This window comes from Zerene cesonia, chromosome 12 (assembly GCF_012273895.1).
Source record: "Zerene cesonia ecotype Mississippi chromosome 12, Zerene_cesonia_1.1, whole genome shotgun sequence".
NCBI classification, from domain to species: domain Eukaryota; kingdom Metazoa; phylum Arthropoda; class Insecta; order Lepidoptera; family Pieridae; genus Zerene; species Zerene cesonia.
This window is the reverse complement of record NC_052113.1, coordinates 6,292,799-6,314,758: the sequence shown is the minus strand read 5'-3', so window position 1 is coordinate 6,314,758 and position 21,960 is coordinate 6,292,799. Positions and strand designations below refer to the sequence as shown.

The 21,960-nt window shown below is 31.9% G+C and overlaps 1 protein-coding gene and 1 non-coding gene across 3 annotated transcripts; both read right to left on the bottom strand.

The window, feature by feature from the left end:
- Nucleotides 1-779: 779 nt before the first annotated feature.
- On the bottom strand, nucleotides 780-20,457 carry LOC119830687 (beta-glucuronidase). 2 transcript variants are annotated; one of them, XM_038353780.1, is made up of 13 exons: nucleotides 20,209-20,457; nucleotides 13,287-13,550; nucleotides 12,535-12,717; nucleotides 8,973-9,142; nucleotides 7,928-8,070; nucleotides 6,242-6,429; nucleotides 5,862-6,008; nucleotides 5,362-5,534; nucleotides 4,867-5,010; nucleotides 4,289-4,373; nucleotides 3,133-3,309; nucleotides 2,740-2,878; nucleotides 780-1,999 (listed from the first exon to the last, which is right to left on the bottom strand). In XM_038353780.1, exons 2-13 carry the CDS (start codon nucleotides 13,545-13,547, stop codon nucleotides 1,818-1,820), a joined length of 1,992 nt encoding a protein of 663 aa, XP_038209708.1. In that variant the 5' UTR covers nucleotides 13,548-13,550; nucleotides 20,209-20,457; the 3' UTR covers nucleotides 780-1,817. The 2 variants fall into 2 exon arrangements, with proteins under 2 accessions (XP_038209708.1, XP_038209707.1); XM_038353779.1 differs by lacking the exon at nucleotides 20,209-20,457 and adding an exon at nucleotides 14,336-14,466.
- Nucleotides 3,645-3,837, bottom strand: LOC119830999. The gene has a single exon (XR_005287870.1). It is a non-coding gene; the product is annotated as a U2 spliceosomal RNA (small nuclear RNA).
- Nucleotides 20,458-21,960: the final 1,503 nt, after the last annotated feature.

Here is a 21,960-nt window from a genome sequence, read left to right as displayed (position 1 = left end):
CCAATATTTACTCTCGACCAGAGTGTAGGATAATACCACCTCATGACTCTCTCAACCCCTTATGCTCCATAATTTAGTATGTACAAATAGGTGCTTATGCATTGTGAGTAATGTATAGTTTTCAATCTGTTTGTGATTGTGTTGTCTTTATCAACATACAAGGTGCGCGGTTCCAAATATGAGCGGCACGTCTGTCCCGCCTACAAGGCCCTTCTAACCTCTAACAAACTTACTATAAGATTTACAAGGCAGGCAAATTGAGATAAATCTTCACACATAATATTATAAATATATTATGTTAAGAAGATATTGAGTTTGCTAGTTTGTTTGTAAGGGATAATCTCGATAAAATTATTATTGAAACATTTTCAAAATATCCATCGCTAGGAAAAATAACCTTAATTATCAATGAAATTGGACTTTATTTGTCTCTGACTAATCTTCGGTCGTCAATCGCAACCCTTATCCTGTGGCCACCACATCGAAAAAATGGTTCCGCGCTTTATCTCCAAAACTAGTAACCCTACAGGAAAATTTGCTTATGCAACTTTAATTTTCTTCAAATTTGTTGTTGTAAGTTTGTAGATATAGTAAAGATAAGAATAAATAGTTAAACACCAAAACTAAGTTATACAGGGGGGTATAAACTATTAAATGATAATTTTCTTACTACATTTTTTTTATATGTATTGATGTGAAATAGTAATTATGGTGATCGGATTAAAAAAAAAACGTTATTTTTGTACTTTATTTACACACTTTTCTAAGAACTTATTTACATATTGATTTCTATTTACTTTTAAAAAGCAAGGGTAAACAGGTAACTCTGATAGGTACAAAATTATTATGTTGTAACACATTTGAAAATATTACACATAATAAGTATAAACATGTTTCGATTGATTACAATACATACATTTTCTATATTAAATTTACTGGCACTTAGTCGCATAAATTATAAGAAATTCAATCATTAAAAGTTCTCGTAAAATATAGATATAAATTTTACGTTGAAGGTATGGTACTGGTCATATTTTTGAACAATTTTGTTATGAATAACGGGGACGGAATTTGGGGACGGATGTCAATTTTTACAACCTCAAATCCTAAAAAAATCTTATGTAGTTTAGGAGCAAGTAAAGTTTAAGAAGTGACAATATAAATGCATCATATTAATTTTACATTCATTTAGATATGCGATTATAAAAATAATTATAGGTGGGTTCAACCTTAATTAAATTAGAAAATAAATGCTTCTATGTTATATCTTTCAGTAACATTCATCAGCCGTTAACGTTCATTTTTAAACATAACTTTTTTTTTTGTATTACCGAAAATAGATCTAATTTCTAGGTCACACACAATTTTAGCAAAAACTAGATTGTACATAAGTATACGTTACTTTTCAAAATTATTTTGAAACTATATCATAAATAAATTCATTATGACTATAGCTTAATGTTGTCAAAAGAGAAAAATTAAACAATATAAAGTGTGGCAGTGAAACTAATGAAACCCTATATTCTAAAGTCAATATAAAAACTTACATTGTAAATATAATTCTATAATACCTTGGCCGAAAACTACACACGAAGCGAAAATGGAATCCATACAGAAATGTTTATATCCGTACTAACCCTGTACCTACACACAGAAACTAGTGCATCCATTCGTAGCCAAGCTTTACGTTTCACAGAGTAGATTGTCTCTTATGAACCGGTGGTTTATGGTTGCTATTATCTATAGGTTTTATGCATGGATGGTTTATGGTCGCGGTCTATATCTGTTATGCACGAGGTGCTTAAGGTCGGTATTGTCTATAGCTCTTCATGCACAGGCGGCTTATGGTCGCTGACATAATATGCCAGCTCCGGCGGTGGCGCGCCCGACTCGGCGGCGGCGAGCGCGAGGTATCTGGCGCGGAGATGGTGCGCTGACGCTTTGGGTTGTCGCGAGCGTGTGAATATGCCCTTTTTGTTGCCACCCACGCGGATTATTGCTGGAATTTATGATTTTATGATTTATATATATATGCATTGCGAATGGACCTGAAGATGATAAATATACTTCTTTGATATTATAAGATAATAATCTAACTTTTGAGAACCAAGAAAGATTTTGCAAATATATGGTACTGTTAGCATGATTTAACAAATTGTATAAAAATTGATAATAATGAAATCCATTCAACCAGCGTGAACATCGAGTAACAGTGCTTTACAAAAAATGCAAATAGTTCCAAAAGACTTTCACTCTGAGCGCGAGTTGTTGACAGCTTGACAGTAAAAAAAAGAAAGTTACGTTCATTTGTGAGCGCGGAGCGGCGGTTTTCACAAAATTGAAAATTACGACTAAATGTTACAGGCTTTTTATGTAAGTTTTTCTTAATTCCTATTATGTAACATCACTTATGTGTACTGCTTAGATAATGCAGTGTTATAAGGTAATTTTTTTAATTCTTCTTAAATTCTTCTTAAATTTTTCTTTGTATACTATTAAATGTATTTGCTATAACTACACAGCTTTTGTACTTTGTTACATTTGGTAAAGATATTCAGTCGAGTGTGCTTATGGCTTTATACATTTATGTTACTTTATTTAAAACACAAAATTAGGGAATATTCAACATTTTACAATTGAACGAAGTATGATGTATTTGCTGCAATAATGGTTTATAAACAAATTCGTTACATAAGTCATTGAATAAATACACAATGTAATATATAATAAATACTATACTTTGTGCAGTCTTAAAATCAGCGAAGTTCCATATAAACTCGCCAGCGAAGAAACCCGCGCGTCGCAAACGATCAAACGCTTTGAAGTGCTCCGACATTAGCGCGACTTGATATTCTTCCGACCACACGTATTCCGGAATCTAGAAAAAAGAATGTGAAATAGGGGCTACAAACATTGTAAATGTTCTTACTCACAGTTCTAATTGTAATATTTTAGACTGATTCGTTTTGTGAAAAAATCTAAATACACACTATAAAGTTATAAGCGTATAATATATGTAAAATAGTTACCAATTTATCTTTAGTATGACTATGTTTATGGCATTAGCTAGTACAATAAGTAATGTTATCAAACTTATTTCTTTTGAACATTTGATTTGAATAGACTACGTACCAAATGCAATCCAGCCACTGTATCAGCTCCATACTCGGTCATGATGACCGGTTTATTATGTCTGCGATGCCAGGCCGTTGCTTCATCGACAACGTTGGTCGCTATGTTGAGTAAGGAGCCCGTGTTGGCATACCAGCCGTTGTAACGGTTGAAGCAAATCACGTCTAAATGTTGACCCTGGGAATGTTATTATTTAAAAATTATTGCTGATAGTACTCATACATATGAGTGTTTCTATTAGGTTTTATTAGAATTTTTCGTGCCAAATGTTAAGGAAATTGGATGGTATTTATAAAATTGGTTGATGATGTTGGGGGATAGAATTGTTAGTAGTAGTATATTCAAGAATTATGCTTCCTAATTTGGATACCACGTATAGTGTACGTCGTTAGCTGCTCCCATATTTTTTCAAATTATTTCTAACCGAATGTAGACAGTAACAGCTATTAGGTGAAACAATGTAGATTAAGTTATTTCATCTGATTGAAGAATGATATGTCTTTAATATCTTTATTATGTGGGCCGATCCCGGCGGCACTGCAATGCCGGGCCGACCCGTGACGGGAGTGGAGCGAGCCCCGAACATCCCGTCGGTTTACAAAAATCAGTTTAATATACTGGTCCCGCTGTGCGGGAACTTTCAGATATTAAGCTGAAAAGAACAGATACTACACTTTGATCTTAGCCAAAAGGCCGAGAAGCGATACTGAAAATTGATACCTCAGGGTATATCAAATAGGTAGGAAAAAAATCTTATAGCGCGATGTGGATTGTAAATTTAAGCTGTGTCGACATCTTGTGGTGAAATTTAGCATTACAACTCCTTTGTTATCTCAATGTCAAAGCATAATGTTCAATGTTCACACTAGAGTGCGCTTTATGTGAGTGTGGACAATAATAGGGAGTTTTAGTAAAGATTCCTTTTATTATACAATAATTAGATGTATACAGTAATATTATAATCTTATTATATTATAATCTTACTATATCCTTATTTCGTCAACATGTTCAATTCTATCAATATTCTGTTCAGTTCTTATTGTTTTGGACTATGTTGACAAAGTATACATTATATCCTAAGTATTACTTGTAATTAAAGAACTTAGCTTAATTAGTGGGTATATTAGTAATAATGCATAGACCTTAAAGTACTCACCGCTTTGTCATTCAGGTACGTCTGTGAGATAGCTATAGTTACTGGCCTCGATAAGTCCATCGATTTAACGTGTTTTACCACTTTGCTGTAATAAATATTTTCCTAGATTAAAATGTGTATACGTTTTGCGTTTACTGAGATTGTTTATAACAATTGTTTAGTTATTTAAGGGCTGTATTGCTGAGAACAATGTAGTTTATAAATCCACATTCCACTAAATTCATTTAGGTATTTATACTCTGAAAGTTACCTTACAATTACTACCTACCGATACCTTATTCTGAATGAAGTTATTACATTAAATTTTTTGAAAATCTCATAATCAGCTACGGCGTGATAAGTTCAACATACGATACGAATTGAAAACCGTTTAGTGTTTTTGGAAATGTCGCGTCGCTAAAAAACCAGTTAAACTGGCCTAGAGAGATCTAGTTGCTTAAGTAGGCTTTGTTTTCTATATTGTGAATGCATTAAATTGTTTTTTGGTAATTTATATATATGTTGTGCAGAGTTTATATTGAAAAAAAAAGGCTTCTAAAGCAATTTAAGGTAAGAACCAACAAAGACAATTTCCTTACCTAAAATAGGCATCTGCTTTATAATTAGCAGACCTAGGTTCATTACTGATGGACCACATTATGACGCTGGGATGGTTTTTATCGCGACGTATCAGCTCTGTGAGCGATTGCTTGTGCTTTTCGAGAAGCGCATCAGTGAAAATGCTGAAAGAGAAAGTTATAAATTACCAGCCAAAATTACTCGTCTGGCCTAAAATGTAACATAAAACTATCATTTTGATTAGCTCCGTCCTTTTGTGGAATGTAATGAGATTGCTTTCCTTAATAAATAGACAATTCTAATAAAAATAATTTGTCCATTTGAACCATTAGTTCTTGACAAGGTGCAAACATATTTAACAAAAACCACTAAATATGAATAAGGTTTAATAGGAATATAAACCATGTTCGTACGTTAATTTCAAAATATCTTTCACATAGTCCACTATAGGCTAATCTTCGGACATGTTTTATAGCATTATGCTATCTGTAGATAATATATTACTTATAACTTACTCGGTATCACCACTCGGACACTCGTCTATAATCATAATGCCATGCTCGTCCGCCATTTGGTAAATCTCCTCCGCGTAGGGATAGTGCGAGGTGCGGAAGGCATTCGCGCCTACCCACTTGATTAGGTTGAAGTTTTTCACCCAAAGAACGGGATCCCAACCTTTTCCTCTGAGCTGGAATTTGTTTTTATTATCAGGATACGTTTTATTATTTTGAAATATTTTAAATCAAATGGTTACGAGATCAATTTTAAGATTTTTTGTACATTGTATGATCACATCGTTTATCATTTATTCGTGCGTACGAATTTAGATGATTAATGAATGAATTTTATATAATCCATCTATACGTAAAAGTCGCTTTCATATATTACGTTTTATTTGGGGCCAATGTAAATTTTGAAATAACATATTTGCTATTTTTTTGTAGCAACGTTGGTCATTACATTTCTTTCGATAAATATTATTGGACTCAGCTTTTTAATACTAAAATTTTCTTACATCAGAGTCCTCGTGCATTCCAAATCCTCTCAAGTATATAGGCTTGTCGTTCAAATACACAGTTGTGTTGCTCCACGTCACCGTTCTGATGCCCACTTTTTGGCTGTACGTGTCCACTAATTCACCGAGTGGACCTATTAAAGATGCCTGAAAATAAAAAAAAAGTAGAATGAAACTCTCATAAATAAGTCACATAAATATTTTATATGCAGTTTGTACAATAAATTCCAAAGAGTTTTATGTATGTCATAACGGGTAATAACTGGTGGTTCACTAGCAATTACCACCTTACTTAAACATTTGCCCACTCCTCTAACTGAATACAAATGTTATATTTAATGGGTAAAGATTTAAGTGTACATTTTAACATATATACTCACTTTAAAAGTATACAAATATCCTGGTTCAGGATGCATAAGATACGGCCACCAGAAGTTAGCGTTGCCGATTTCCAGTAACCCAGCACAGTCCTGTGAGCCAGCTACTTGCGTGTCATTCTTGTCGAATAATTGTACCACGCATTGTGCGTTTGTATGGCTCTTATATGTTACATTGTATACTACGAAACCTGTAGAAATTTTTGTTTTTAGTACAGAATTAAATCTATAGAAAAGGTGTCCCGCTGATGGGGTACTATGCTCAACGGAACTTATAGTTTTCAATACGTTGATTTCGTAAGAATTGCACATAAAATCCCCGATGAAATATTTTCAATTAGATGAATTCTTAGAACTATGTATATATATCCTTAGCTGGCCAACCGGCCAGCAAGCACGCTTACATTTAAGATTATATTTTTATAGGCATACTGCCCAAAATAGGGGATCGGTATATGCTGGGTGAGCTAAGCTAGCGATGGCAACATAGGTTCAGTTTTAATAAAGAAATGTACGTCGTTTTGGTGCAAATTTTCAGTAATCAGAAAAACAGCTTATTACAATGTATTTCAATACAATAAGCTGTAGTATTGAAGTCGAATTACGAATGGTGAACTTTTATATATTTTTAAAGGATTGCTCATAAATTGTAATAATGTTATTTAGATTCATACAATAAAGTTACAATTTTAATGCAATGATATTCTACGACAAACTTTTGTATTGAAACGTATGTATGTCAATGGGGATTACACTTTTTTTTAATTGATTACAGACGGTATGTAATATTTTTATCGTCTGTGAGAACAGATTCCAATTAGTGGTGTTAACGAATATGCAATTTGAAGTGATTTATCCGAGAATGTTAATAATAACAATGAAAACATAAATAATTCATTATTTCTCGAAGAAATTATTGCGTGATTTCTTAGAATCATGTATTTGTTGTAATCGCGCAGTCTTTCTAACATTGTTATTTATTTTCTTAAGAACTTCTCATAACTATTTTTTCGGAGAACATTTTCTTATAATTTTGTGTGGCTTCATCATACACAATGTATGCTTAGATTGAAATATGTAAGATGGAATTGTACGCAATACTTTGGTCAGTAGGTACGGACTGTTACAGTTATTTTATTGTTTGTTTGAGATTAGGTCGATAAGGTATTTTACAATGAAAATGCACAAACCAATGCACACAGCATTGAGTTGGTCATATTTTGCATATTCTACTGTAGGATTAATGATAATTTAAATTATGGATAGCTGTATTAGATACTAGGTAAGGATAATTTAAATCATGGATAGCGAAATATATAAAAAAATGTAGTATTGTTTAAAGTGAATTATTTGATATCTAGATTTAATCATAGGTTAAATTGGATCAAAAGAAAAGGACATAAATATTCTCAAAACGATTATCTAAGTAATTTAAATCAGATTTAACTAAGGTAGAGTAGGCAAGGCAAGGCAAGGTGAAGTAAGGTAAGGTACATTTTTGATAATAGTCAATACAATAAGATTATTTTAACATACAACAACAACAACTCTTGATTTGCACATATTATTCAAAAGAAAGAACTATAAATTTGACTTATTACCAATAATGGAGTACGTGATTGATTTAACATATAAAATCTCTTTTTGAACATCGCAAAGCATTCGTCATATTATTGCAAAAAAACTTACCTGTAAGGCCTTGTATATCAGTATTGACAATGACGTCATCGATGTAAGTCTGCGGCGTCGTGTACAGGAACACAGTGCGATGGATGCCCGCGTAGTTGAAGAAATCAAATGTGTAGCTTTGCTCTTGGCGGACTTTGTTGTTCCTTTATCGATGTTAAATAGTTAAATAATAAATGTTCAAACAAATTTATATGTATTGTGTTAATGAATATCCAGATTAAAAGTATGATCAATGAAGCACAAAGTGGTAAGAAAAGATGTTAGAATGTTCAAGAATGGGATGGGCATGGGATGAGTTGTAATTTAGGTTTTCAGTGGGATTTTACAAAAACGTGATTTGAGTACGTAATAAAGCTGAATCACACAATTTGTATATAAACCAGATAGGTTCAGCTAAGAATTATTGTACAGTTATTAATTATAATCATATCTAAATAATTTTCATGTATTTCCTAATGATGCGCATCATTAGGTATACATATATGTATTATGTTAGTTGTCGTAAGTAATTGCATTCTATAGTGTTGTCGCAATGAAAAATTATATACGGGTTTAATTTGAATAAAACATACTCTTGTTAAAGACTTAACAATAAACAATGAACAAATAAATAAGGATGTTTAAGCTCTAATGAGTGTAATAAATAATACATATTACTTCCTAGACATTTTTTTTAATTCGCGTAAAAAAAAACTGTCCATAGATCATACGATGTTATTTAATACGATTGCTAAAAATTGAACTACAAAGACAATTCAAATGATGTTTTAATAGAAACTTTTATTTACCAGCTGTCGACCAAGTATAAAAGCAATAAATATATAATATTATAAAGCTTATGTCATGCAGGACTAATAGCTTGCTTTCTTATATTTAAAACGATGAGCTGATCGAGCCCATTGAGTTTACGGATAGCACAAAACACTACATCAACAAACAAAACATAAAAATTTCAAAATTATAATAATGTTTACGACTAGATTAAAATTAAATGAAACCTAGCCTAAACCTAGTGTCACAAATAAGTATCGGTGAATATACTCACGCTATGATAATGTCCTTAAGAGTACCCTGTGGGACTGTGTCACTGAGTAAGGTATTGTCCACGACGACTGTGAGGAGATTACTTGTGTTATATAACACCACATCTGTGATTTCGACTTCAAAAGGAAGATGACCGATTTCGTGGTACATAACTGATTTTCCGTTTACCCACTGAAATAATTAATGTATATATTACTATAAAAAATTAAATTGTTTCTAACGATAAAGTTACACATGCAGTTAAATACGGCATCATTTAATTAACACCTGTCTTTGGTATATATTTAATAAGAGTCAGAGATTTTCAAAGCAAATATGGGAATTCAATTTAAATAAGATAAAACAAAATTATACCATCTCGTCACTGATACCTACATCCTAATAAATGCCACAGGTCAGTCTAAGTCTGTTTAAATTTCCGTTATGCTGGGGCCATATTAGCACACTAAGATACCTGTAGAGTTGGCATGCTAAACATGTGTATGGGTATACTACATTTGTTTAGACTATGGACGAAAACAAAACGATTCTCATTTTATTTCATAAGATAAGTACAAGTAACGATCCATTTAAGATGTTAGGCACGTTATTAAATAATGACCTATAACTACACTTAGGTAATAAAATATCAGTATCCTACAGCCTCAAAATACTTACTCTACTATAAAGCTTATGATTTATAACCTGAGGTTACGATTACTATATAAATAAATTAGTAGAAGTGCAAAAGTAAACAGTAGTTTGAAATTGCGCTGTCGAGATAAAAGAACTAAAGAATGCTGTTAAATACTTGGTATCTATGTTGGCTAAATTTCCCATACCTATGATAAAACTATCGTTAAGGAAGTTGCATTACGAAACTTAATGTTAAAAAGTTGTTTATTTGTCAATGATAACACTATCGTTTGAGTGCAAATACATTTAACGATAGTTCCGATTATAACGTAGGTATACTTATTCTTATATGAGGTTATCATGGAATCATTTGGGAAAATATTTATCGTTACGAAATAATGTCGGCGAACATATTGGTATAACCTACCATTTTCTAAATATTTCATCAAACTGATAATGTTTTTGGATATCCTTGATTATAATTATTGCAAGGATCTAATCTTTTCTATTAAAAACTTGCCGACTTTTCTTGAGGGAGAAGGTGGATTTCGTGGGTATGAATAAATGTGGTACATATGTGGTTCGTGGGTTTCGTGTCTAATACGAAAAGAATCACGATAATCGATTAATAAAATAAAAATGTAGTCGAATTGTAAACCTTCGTTTTTGGCAACATCGATTAAAGTGGAATTATAAATTAAATGAAATAATGATTTATTTGGACGAGCAGCTCGTTTTATTGGAATATCAAATACCCAATCTACAAATAATTAAGAAGTACGTAAAAGTCACGCGTATCTATAGTCAATATTCGTATCAGTAGGTGAGTATATTAAAATAATAATTATGCATGTTTGTTGGACAGTAAAAGTTCTAAGTTTCACTCAGGAAGGAAATTGTTACGGTAATGCGTTATTACATTTAATACGAGTATTTTACAAGTTGAATAATAATTTATATCCTTAATTACATTATTAGCAGATAGTACGTTAATATATCCTGAGCGATAAGAAACCTTATTTGATTGAGGCAAAAAGTTAAGGTTATTTTATTATTAATTTATTTTAATGAGACTTCTTAGCATGATCCTTATTCCAATTAATTTTGTTATGCGAGCGAAAACGATCGTCATAACATGGTATCCCTTTACTGAATAATACGAATAACGATATCGAAGACATTTCCTTAAACATAAGTCAAACCACAGAACGGTACAATACTATACTTAGCAACACGTTTGATTTTCTAGAAATGATTATAGTTTATAGAGCTGTTAAATCGACCACAAGATGCCATAACGTACTTTGGTCTACTTTATGAGGTTTAATGCCATTTTCATAGCAGTTCATGTTGTAAACATTCGCAATTAGAAAATAAATTAGTCTATTTTGGGAAAGCATTTTCATAATATAGAATTAAATTAATGAGAATGAACATTTATGTGCAGCAAATCAATTCCGACGGATTGGTGGAGATGAAGTTATTTTCAAACCTTTCCTATAATCTATATCTTATAAAACCTATTAAGTACCTGAACCATGAATGTATAGATATAGAATGACTACCGTCGTGTGAAACCATTTTTATTTATATAAGTAGAAAGCGCTACGAGATATTAATGAATAGTAATTTCTGTGATTTTTAAAGGAAGCCAGCAATAGATAGGTAGCCCTAGTTGACAAAGGTCACTAAAATTTGCTCTTTAACAGTAATGGACTCAAGTATTTTGTTCTACTAACATTTCCTTTTTGGATCAATGTATTAATTGCATAGATTTTGACAAAATCGAATATGCCGTAAGTTATACATAGTGATACATAGTGAGCGAGTTGACGCCTCCTTGGTACAGTGGTAAACGCGTGAGCGTAGAACCGAGGGGTTCGATTCCCGGTGGGGACAATAAAAAAAAATGTCTCGGTCTGGCAGGACACAGAAGGCTGATCACCTACTTGTCCATAAAGAAAATCGATCAGTGAAACAGATGTATATCATCTGCCCCATAGCCCAGTAGGGGACACGGGACTTCACTTTTTATACATAGTGAGACATAACATTACTTTTTCTACTGTTAAATCATTATGTATTTCATTAATACCTAACAGAACAATAACAAATAAAAAACAGATGTGTTCTATTAATAATATTTTCATTCCATTGTTACTATATCAAAGGACCTTCAGATAACACCTACATGAAAGAGGAGTCATTGTCTGCGAAATCCATTACAAGGTATTATACCTGCAATACTTTGTTTATCCACTTATCAGTTATCCACTGTTTATATATTATATATCTTTTAACTATTCATAGTTATAATTGATAATCTTCAACCGAAAGTAAAATACTTTGAAAGCGGAGTAATATTATTTTATAAAGGATCCCTGAAGTACCCAATCCAATTGTGAATTGAGGTATTCGCACGGGGTCAATTCCGAGCAAATGTTGGTCGCAAGACCGGACTCATCTGACAAATTGTCCAATTACATGATCGCAATTGCCCAGCGACAGCTGACAGTTGTATGGCTGTGACACCTTAGTCACGAGACTCACGATACACCTCGGAATACAACGTATTCCACGTTTCTGTATGTCTTTAATTAATTATGCTATTTAACTAATCAAGATATTGGGAGAAATGAGCAGTTGCAAGTTGTGTCGAAATTTGATTTTTTCATGGTGTAGATAAGGGATAAGTAAAAGATTTATAACGGGGATAAAGACTTGGATTGAGAAGAGTAAAGAAAAGGAAACAGGTTTCCGGCTCCCCCACTTAGCGAACGAAACAGTAGCTTTCACATGATACTATTTCATCTTCTACGGGTGTGGTTCCTCCGAAGGGGTGGTTCCTTAATTCGTACCTTAGAATGCTAGACTCCCTTAATCTTAATAGATAAATCCTATAAGATGTGGCTCGTTAGGCTGGAAGATCATTTCAATCATCGACTTACAACTTGGGCAGCATAGTGTGCGCTGCTGAATCTCAGCCAGACCCGCTGTCCAGCTTGCCCCCACCACCACGGCGCAAAGAAGCGGCGGTCGTACCACACCAGACCGACGTGGTCGCGTAATGACGCGTCTTCGCCCACATCGTTGTATGACGATGGTACTGGCATCGGTATCACGGGACCAGTCTGTTGAAAGTATTATATAGAACGCCAATTAATTTTATAGGATATATCTGCTATTAATATTCAAGCCTTTCCTTAATGTTGTTCTAAATAACTGTTAAACTAATTATTGTTCTAAAGATGTTTTAAACAAACTTGAATTTTTAATAAAAAAGTCAAAAGCTTCATAAATAATCTCATACGAGCATCTCATATCAAACTGAAGTAATAGCATAATCTTGTGAAAAGATTCTATCGTATTTCATGTCATCGCTCGAGACATTACAAGTAAAGTGCGTATTAAAATGTCTTCACTGCAATATAATTCTTGATTGTTTCCCAGGGAAACCAACTTTTATTTCACAATTTCCGTTCGCATTACATTATGCACGAGGAGTCTCAGTTTCGAAACGTTTTACATGACGAAGACAAGAAGATTCTTACGTATGAACAACGTTTATTAAAATATTTATCGCCCTAATTCATTTCTAAATATTCAGTTTATTCCAATAAAACGTCGTTAAACAAAATTAATAAGCAATGAATTCAAATATTTTCCTGTTGAATATTTCATCTGCAATTGCTTAAATTACCTTATCAAGATCCTGTTCGTACCATCCATTTTTGTAACCGAATTCCGGGTCGGTTGGCGATTTTCTAAAATTCCAAATACCATCTAATGTCTTCACATCTCTGGTTTCCGAGGCACGTGGGTATAAGGGAGCACTTGGGTTCACGGACTTTTTCCTCGGTAATTGGTTGATCTCATTCGCGCTGGCCGTCACTGGTACAGTGGCTTCAACGACAGATATAACCAGCGCACATAGCAGGAATAAACTCGTATTGATTAACATTATCTGAAAGGAGAATGCAAATATAAATCTTTGGTACGAAACAAAACTAATGTACGGGATGCATAAAGCATGTTCTATCCATTCACGTTTGAATTACATACATACTGAACACTGACGGCCACGCAAATTCAAACAAAAAAACATATCCGATAGCTATTTCTTAATCCAATCATTACCTAATATTGCATATACGTTACACGAAGTATTTATTAGATGATACACGAAGCGATAGCACACCAATAATAATTATTATCCAGCATAGGTACTAGAGAATGTTTAATTCATAGAAAGTGAAATACTGGTTAAGATGCAAGGCGAGGGAGCATCAACATCGCATGTCGTGTAACAAGGCAAAGGCAGAAAGTGATAATGGACTATTTTATACCATTTTTTTCATTATATATGCAGGTTTTATTACTACATAATAATGGATGCAATCGTATTAAAGGATTAAGATTGATATCGTTTATGTAACGGAAGTAACAAAGTTTAACATTTCCTTAATATATGAAGCTAATTTGCAAATGAAGAACTTGGTATAAACTTGGTATAAACTTCTATACTATTCTTTTAGAAAAGAATTCATGTAAAATTTAATTTATCACATCAAACACGGTTGAGAATTTAAATTAAAACTATATAGATACTCGAATCTGCATACCAGGTATTTATATTAATTATGCGGGACATAAAACACGTTTAGATCATCTAAGATATTTGCTAGTTATAATGTGTTTTGCTTTTTATTAACAAAATACTTAATTCGCTTAATTAATGGTATAAATTACCTTGTCTGTGTTAGCAACTGCGTTAACCCACAGCAGCACTCATTCGATATTGAATGATTCTAGTTATGTTTAGGCACTTTTATGTCGAAAAATTACCATAATTTACAAATTGCTGCATACTTGCAGTTCTTCAAATAGAATATTACGAAAATTCGGTTCAAAAAGCGGGTGTAAATATTTCATTTGTAAAATGCTATATTGCAAAACGAGCTGGCTTTCTAGAGCATGCGCATAAACAATACATCTAATAACAATTCTCAGTTGGATTCCACATGCCGGCATACAGCGAATCTCGCGATAAACAGATTTTAGCGTGTTTCACATAACTCTTACGATAACAGAGTTATTGATAATTAACGTTCCCATTATGTGTAACGTGCATTGTTCACAACATTTCTTGTCCATTTCCAATTTAAATTTCAGTAAAAAATTATTCCGTATTTGTAATATTATTTTAAGCGTTGCAGTCGTGTGAATATGGGAATTAAAGTGAGGCTGATAGTTCGAGTATATAACATAAATGTTTGTTCGGTTGTGTACTATTATGTTTGCATTATTATATAATGGCACTGTGAACGTACATATAAAATGTTATTCTACGTATTTTATCACTAACTAAAATTAAAATGAACTTGTTTTTCTTATATTAATTCTTAAGATTTTCCGTTATTCACTTGTTCGTCTATGGTATGTATGAATATGGATTTGTTAAAAAAACTTTTTTATGTTTAAACAAAAAAATAAAATTATCAAGTATAAATTAATTAATTTAATTTATACTAATTATACAGATAGTAGATATGTGTTATTATATCAACGCGGATGTAGAGTTATTAATTGTGTTTTATGTATACCTACTTGAAGCTACGGCTTGCAGTGCAGATACGAAAATATATTTACATGCTTTTTTGTCGATTATGAGTCACTATTAGGCATATGGCCGATTCAATTGACATGTGTGACAGTACTGTTCTTTTTCTGTAAGGCGAAATAATGTTGATTTTATTTAAACTTTATTGAGGATTGGATCCCAAGGTAAGATCGAAATATTTTTTTAATTACACGTATCTAAATATGTGCTTTTATTTTTTTTTAATTCCAAAGTCGGCAAAGGAGCTTGTGGGACGCCTCGTGGTAGAATCTACCGTTGCCCATGAACATTTTCAGAGGCGAAAGGCTATTTGTAGGTCTTATGCGTCTGCAAGTGGATTGTCGACTTTAATTTCGGATTCGGAAGGTTAAGGAAAAGAATATTAAAGGCATCGAATATAATCGATACAAATACATCGCAATATATACAATTCAATAAAGCACTGGATACTATTTTGCAAAATATAGGTATGACTATAAATTTCACAGGTGACTGACCGCTCTGCCAAGTTTATCGATCGCTAATTGATAACGTGTTTACGAAACCATGATACGTAGCATATGTTTATTTTTTGCCTAATAGGTAAATAAAATTGATTGCCACATAAGCAGCGCTAGATATTTTCACCTTTGGATCTTCACCTACCTCGTATTGCGTGGGTTATTAAAATCCACACTATACGATGTATTAAGACGGACAACGTTATACTATAATAGTAGTATTACCTATAAATATAGAATATTTTTTACAAAAAGCTAGCAAATGGTTCTTTTTTATGGGTTCTAGAAATTAAATCACAAACACAAACTTATCGTCCTATCGATGCTAATCATAACATTCACATGTCATTATAATTCTGTTATCCTTGCATCCAGCTGAATGAGTACATTGTGTGCTCTCCGCTCTGGAATGCATTATCGTTGATCTCTTTTAATGCTAGCCTACACAAACGTTCTTTGTTGTATGCCTCATTTATAATGCGAGTGCCATATTAAGTTGCGCCAGTATTAAAGGACTTTAAATATTAAGCAGCCACGCAAGCGTTTCTTTATTTAAATATTTGCTCCGTTTGTATTTTTTCTCATGAATTGCTCATGCTACTTTCACAGGGAAAGAAATACGAACCTCTCCAAATAGTGCCTTTCAATATGAATTTATACAATTATTTAAAAGAAAAAAAAATATAAATACGTTGTTTAGCGTTAATTTCAAAGCACTAATTAGAATTGTTCCTTTTGCAAATTTATTTGTATAAAACGTACATAACTATATACCTCGGTGGTTTTTTATTTCACAACTGTTTATTTAACTGTTGCTTTTGATAATAAATATAAAAAGTATATGTGAGTCTGAATTAAAAAAAAAAAAAAAACGAATTCTGTTTGATAAAAAGCGTAAAAATATAAAATATTTTTTTCAAAACATCTAAGACTTATTGTAAACTAACTATACTATGAGCATTGTGTTCTAAATGCTTAAAAGACAATCTCATTCACTACACTTCTCTCTAATGACTTAAGTCTTCATGAGTTAAGAAAGCCAAAAAGGGCAGTTCATTTAGTTGAAATCATTGTTCATTAATGTTTAAAAATGACTGTCATTGCTCTGGTTTAATAATTAAGTGCCTCATTACCAGCTTATCGCTTTGTTCCTTAAGTAAGTAACATCGGCAAAACTAGGTTTACGATGTTAGCTCTCCAGTCAATTTTATCTATGACTTGGCAAATGTATATTTGCATTACGCAATGTAAACATTATAAATGGACCTTTATCAAATTGTGTTATGCTTTTTATACACAAAGTATTGCTTAAAAATACAATGTTTATTATGCTTTTAAGCAATACTTAATAATGCGTAATATATCAACATCCATTACACAACTCAATAATAGATCTGCAGAAACAAATTTCATAATTGTTTAAAGATACGAAGATAAGCTAGAACACTCTCGGTAATATAAGAAATAGAAATTCTGTGAAGTAACATTAGAACGCAATCTCATTTTGCATGATATCACTCAGCAAGTTTATTGAAAACCTGTGATTGATACTTATACAATAAAATAGCTGTATTTTTAATTAGTGGCCGTTTTATTCTTAGAACTTTATTTCCACTTTGAATCGACTTCAGCTATATATAAAAAAGCTATATATAAAAGTGGAGGCAAAAGGTAAAATATTTACTTTTCTAATTAAATTATCATAAAATGTAGGCCGCTCTTTCAAAAACTAATATTAAAAGACTGATCATATGATAAGTTATCTAGCGTCTTTCTGAAAATATTATTTGGTAACTCAATCAATGTCATTAATGTTTGAGACAAAAAAATGTTATAGTATGCCAATTATATCATAACTAGCTGCACCCCGCGGCTTCACCCGCGTAAGTCCGTATACCGTAGGAATATCGGGGTTAAAAGTTGCCTATATGTTGACCGCCTCCTTGGTACAGTGGTTAACGCGTGAGCGTAGAACCGAGGGGTCCTGGGTTCAATTCCCGGTGGGGACGCACAAAAAAAAAAAGTCTCGGTCTGGCAGGACACAGAAGGCTGATCACCTACTTGTCCCTATAGAAAATCGATCAGTGAAACGGATGTACATCATCTGCCCCATACCCCACTAGGGGACACGGGACTTCACTTATATGTTATTCCAGTTATCCAGCTGTCTACGTACCAAATTTCATTGCAATCGGTCTCAGCAGTTTTTGCGTAAAAGAGTAACAAAGACACACACATCCTTACAAACTTTCGCATTTATAATATTAGTAAGATTACGTTGGACCTTAGATATTTAAAGTGTTACGGAATATAAAGTTGGTAGGCACTTTAAAACAAACTATTATTTGAAGGCATCAAGTAAACAAATCATGTGCGCGTTCGTTATATGAGGTAACGTCTTAAGTTTCTTTAAAATTTAATATTCTTAAGAGCTGTCGCGGCTGCTAGTTTATATTACACAATATCCGACATTTTTATTGCTGTTTTCTTATTACTAAGAATCCTGGACAATGTTTTTGTTTAGTCTATACAGACTATATATTTGATTGTAGATGTGTATGCATATATAAGTATTTATATATGTAATTTAATGGAAAGTATTATGACCAGTATAAAATATGATGCGATATATTATATCTATTTTATTTATTTAGTTATTGTTTCCTTTATTGCTCTAAAACAAAACTAAAAAGAAACTTCATATAATTACTAATTAAACAATTGGCGGTCTTATCGCTATTTCGCGATTTCTACCAGACATCCAGAATATACGTGTATGAATGTGTGTTACATATGTAAAAGCTGTTGGTGTGTGTTAATAAACAATAATGTATTTCCTCAAGAATGCTATCTATGACTTTGAAATCGTTATTATCGTAATTATTACCTACTTTGAAAAAATCTCATACATTTTAAATGGTATGACGCTATCTTCCGATTATTAAAAACACACAGTACTAACGCTATTATAAGAAAAGGATGAAGATCCTTTTTGAAGGTCGGTTAATAAAAGACAGGAAGGTATTAGGTAACGCGCTTAACTTAAAATTCTTCTTGGCAAGTATACCATCTGTGTATTGCTATTTTTGTAATAACTGTACATAATTTTTCTTATAACATCTTCATCTTGTCACTATCATATCTAAATTTATAATAATATATGATTATCTATAATATTCCGTGTTTTATATTGATATTTTGTATATACAATTTTATTTAAAATCATTACCTTATGTGCGCATAGTGCTGTGTATAATAGTGATCGTGACAGTTAAATAATCATGCTTATTATTAAATTATTATCTTATAGACAAATAATATATTACATGTACTATGATAAAGTATATATATATATATCTATATTGGTAATAATTATTCTCATAATAGCTATGAGAATAATCATTACGGTATTCATCTATGTATAGGCTTAATTATTTTGCTGTTGTAGAAATTCATGAATTACCGAAAGAGGTTTAATAAGACATCCAGTTCTAGGATAACAGTAATTTTACAGAACTGAAACACAAATTTCGTTGGTATGGCTGTGGATATCTCCACTCTTTTTGTCACTTCTGCAATCTAGTTGAAATTAATCAGATGCATGATTAGTAATTAAGCAATTAATTCTATTTAAATAAAATTGCGATATAAATGGATGTTTATAATATTATAGTGAGTAATGTTCCTGTATATTATAGTAAAAAATAGAGGTTAGTGTAAATTTCAGAGAATTGTCAACTTAATCCAATAGATTATAGGATTAGTGTACTATATGGTACCTTATACCAACCTTTTTGTAAGTAGGTATGTAAGATACGATAGTATATTGGAGAATATATTTCTCCTATATTGAAATGTAAGGTAGTCCTTAAAATGAATTTGCCCAACATTGCGAAAAATAGTCAAAACCATCTATTATGAAATAATAATTTACCTGACATATAAACATTTCAGAACCTCAAAAAACAACAATTATTTTCTGACTGTGTTTTTTGTTGAAATCTAATAATTCGATTTATTTAAATTCAACTTCATATGGAAGTTTATGAAAAAAAAAAATTGAACGAAATTCACAATATTATGTATTTGTTGTAACAGCTGTGCACTCTTCCAAATCACTATACTAAAAATAGAAGTATAACTTATGAAATTATCATATCATTATATTGATTATTAGTTATCTGTATACGGTAGAATTTGTCACTTGAACTTTCTTTTTATATGATAACCTCTTAGCTTGGCTTCTGATAAAATATATTCTCGTCATGATAAGCGTAAGTATTCAATAATTTAGAAATTATTGAAATGTAAAGATTGCGATAAATGAAGATTAAAACCAATTAAAATTAATGCATAATTGAACGTATAGGTAAATAGGACATGTATAATATAATAATAGTTTGTAATAAATATAGTGGTAAAAATACTATAAATAACTCTTTGGAATAAATTTAAATATGAAGTATATAAGGACGCAAAAAATTTCAATAAAATATACTTACTTCTTAGGAAAAAGCAAATTTCCGATAATTTTGTCACCAATACTGGGATGAACAATTGAATAAATTTATGAACTACGCATTACTCACAACAACGTTTTTATTCTTTTTTGATTTCGGTTAAATAGAATAAATTATTCAGTTAACATTTTAAGTAAACAAATGGGAGACGCGGGAATTTGCATTCCGCTTATATTTAAAACGAGAGCGCGTTTACCGCGCGAAGTTTGTTGGCGAACTGTCGGTAAATTACTATTTACTCTGTGGTGGACTGGCTGGATATTATAAAACTGTCACTATTTAAGCGAGAGCAGAGAGCGGGTGAGTGAGATCGTAATAAAATTTTTATATTATTTGTATGGTATTATGTGATCTGTGTTATTATGTGTGTCTTTTTATATGAAATACATGGATATTATTATTATGAATTTTTATTTGATGAACTATGTGTTGATTTTATTACTTTATCGAGCCGATTACCGATTAGCCGATACACGTCCGCAACTCAATATTAATTTTTTTTTTATAATAATTCTAGCTGAACCGGCGAACGATATTCTGCCTTACTCTTATAAAATAGATGTTTGCCGATACTCATACCTACCCGACATGCACAGAAAACTTCCGTCCACGTCCAGGTGTTTCAGAGGAGTATGGTAACTAACATTGTGACATAATTTTATATATATCGAGATTCATAATTAATAACAATAGCCAAATTTGAAATAAAGACACTTGTAGAAATTATTATTAGGTACCTTGTGTACTCACAAAATATGATTACATAAAATGGTGGTTATCCAGTACCATGAAAATAAGATTATATTTCGTAACTGGTTGATTTGAATGACATAGACTAATTGATTTAGTCGTGGCTAACTAACATAATAGTGACGTTCTATGACTACCGAGTAGGTAAAATGAGCATTTTTCCAATAAACTATTTTTAATTTCATTAGCACGAAGCAATAAATTACAAAGTTAAATGTTATGAGAATTCCAGTCAAACCTGTTGGCTGTTTTATAATTTCTCGTAATCACAAAAAATGTTGCTTTCGCTGTGATAAAGATTTAGCCTAGGCCTAGCTTTAAATTTGGGTACAAAAAAGTGTTAATTCAATCGATATTTCTTACCTGACTGAAATATAAAACATTTATATAGTTCTGTCATTGATTATTTGGAACTAAGTACACTACAAATAATATAAATATTACCGCCTCCTTTGTACAAAAGCTAGCGCATGAGAGCAGAACCGAAATCTCTCGGTTGATAAAAAGATTATTTTATACTTAACTATAATTCAGCTTCAAATAACTAACAATTCGTTCAGTATGTAGTACTTCATTTTATTAGAACTGAAAATATTCGCAGTATACTCATTTTACGCTCTTTGTGCATTTATTATATCAATATGTTTTACTCGTATTACTGAGAGTCTAATTTTGTATTAACATGTAAAGTTTATAGTATAAGTTCCATAAGTACAGATTGTATAAGTGTAAGTCCGTAATATAAGATGGCGCTGAACATGTTTGAATCGCACTAGTGAAATTGTTTGATGATTAAATATAACAGCTCATGACTACACTCTACTCTCGAATAAGATTATGAGCGTATAAAGAGTTCAACAGAAGAAGAACGAAGAAATTCCGTGATGGATATTATTTCAACTTTCAATTGTTCGCGACCTAACACATATAGTAAGTATATGTTGACAATTGATTTGTGTTTGTAATACTATGATTTAGGGAAGA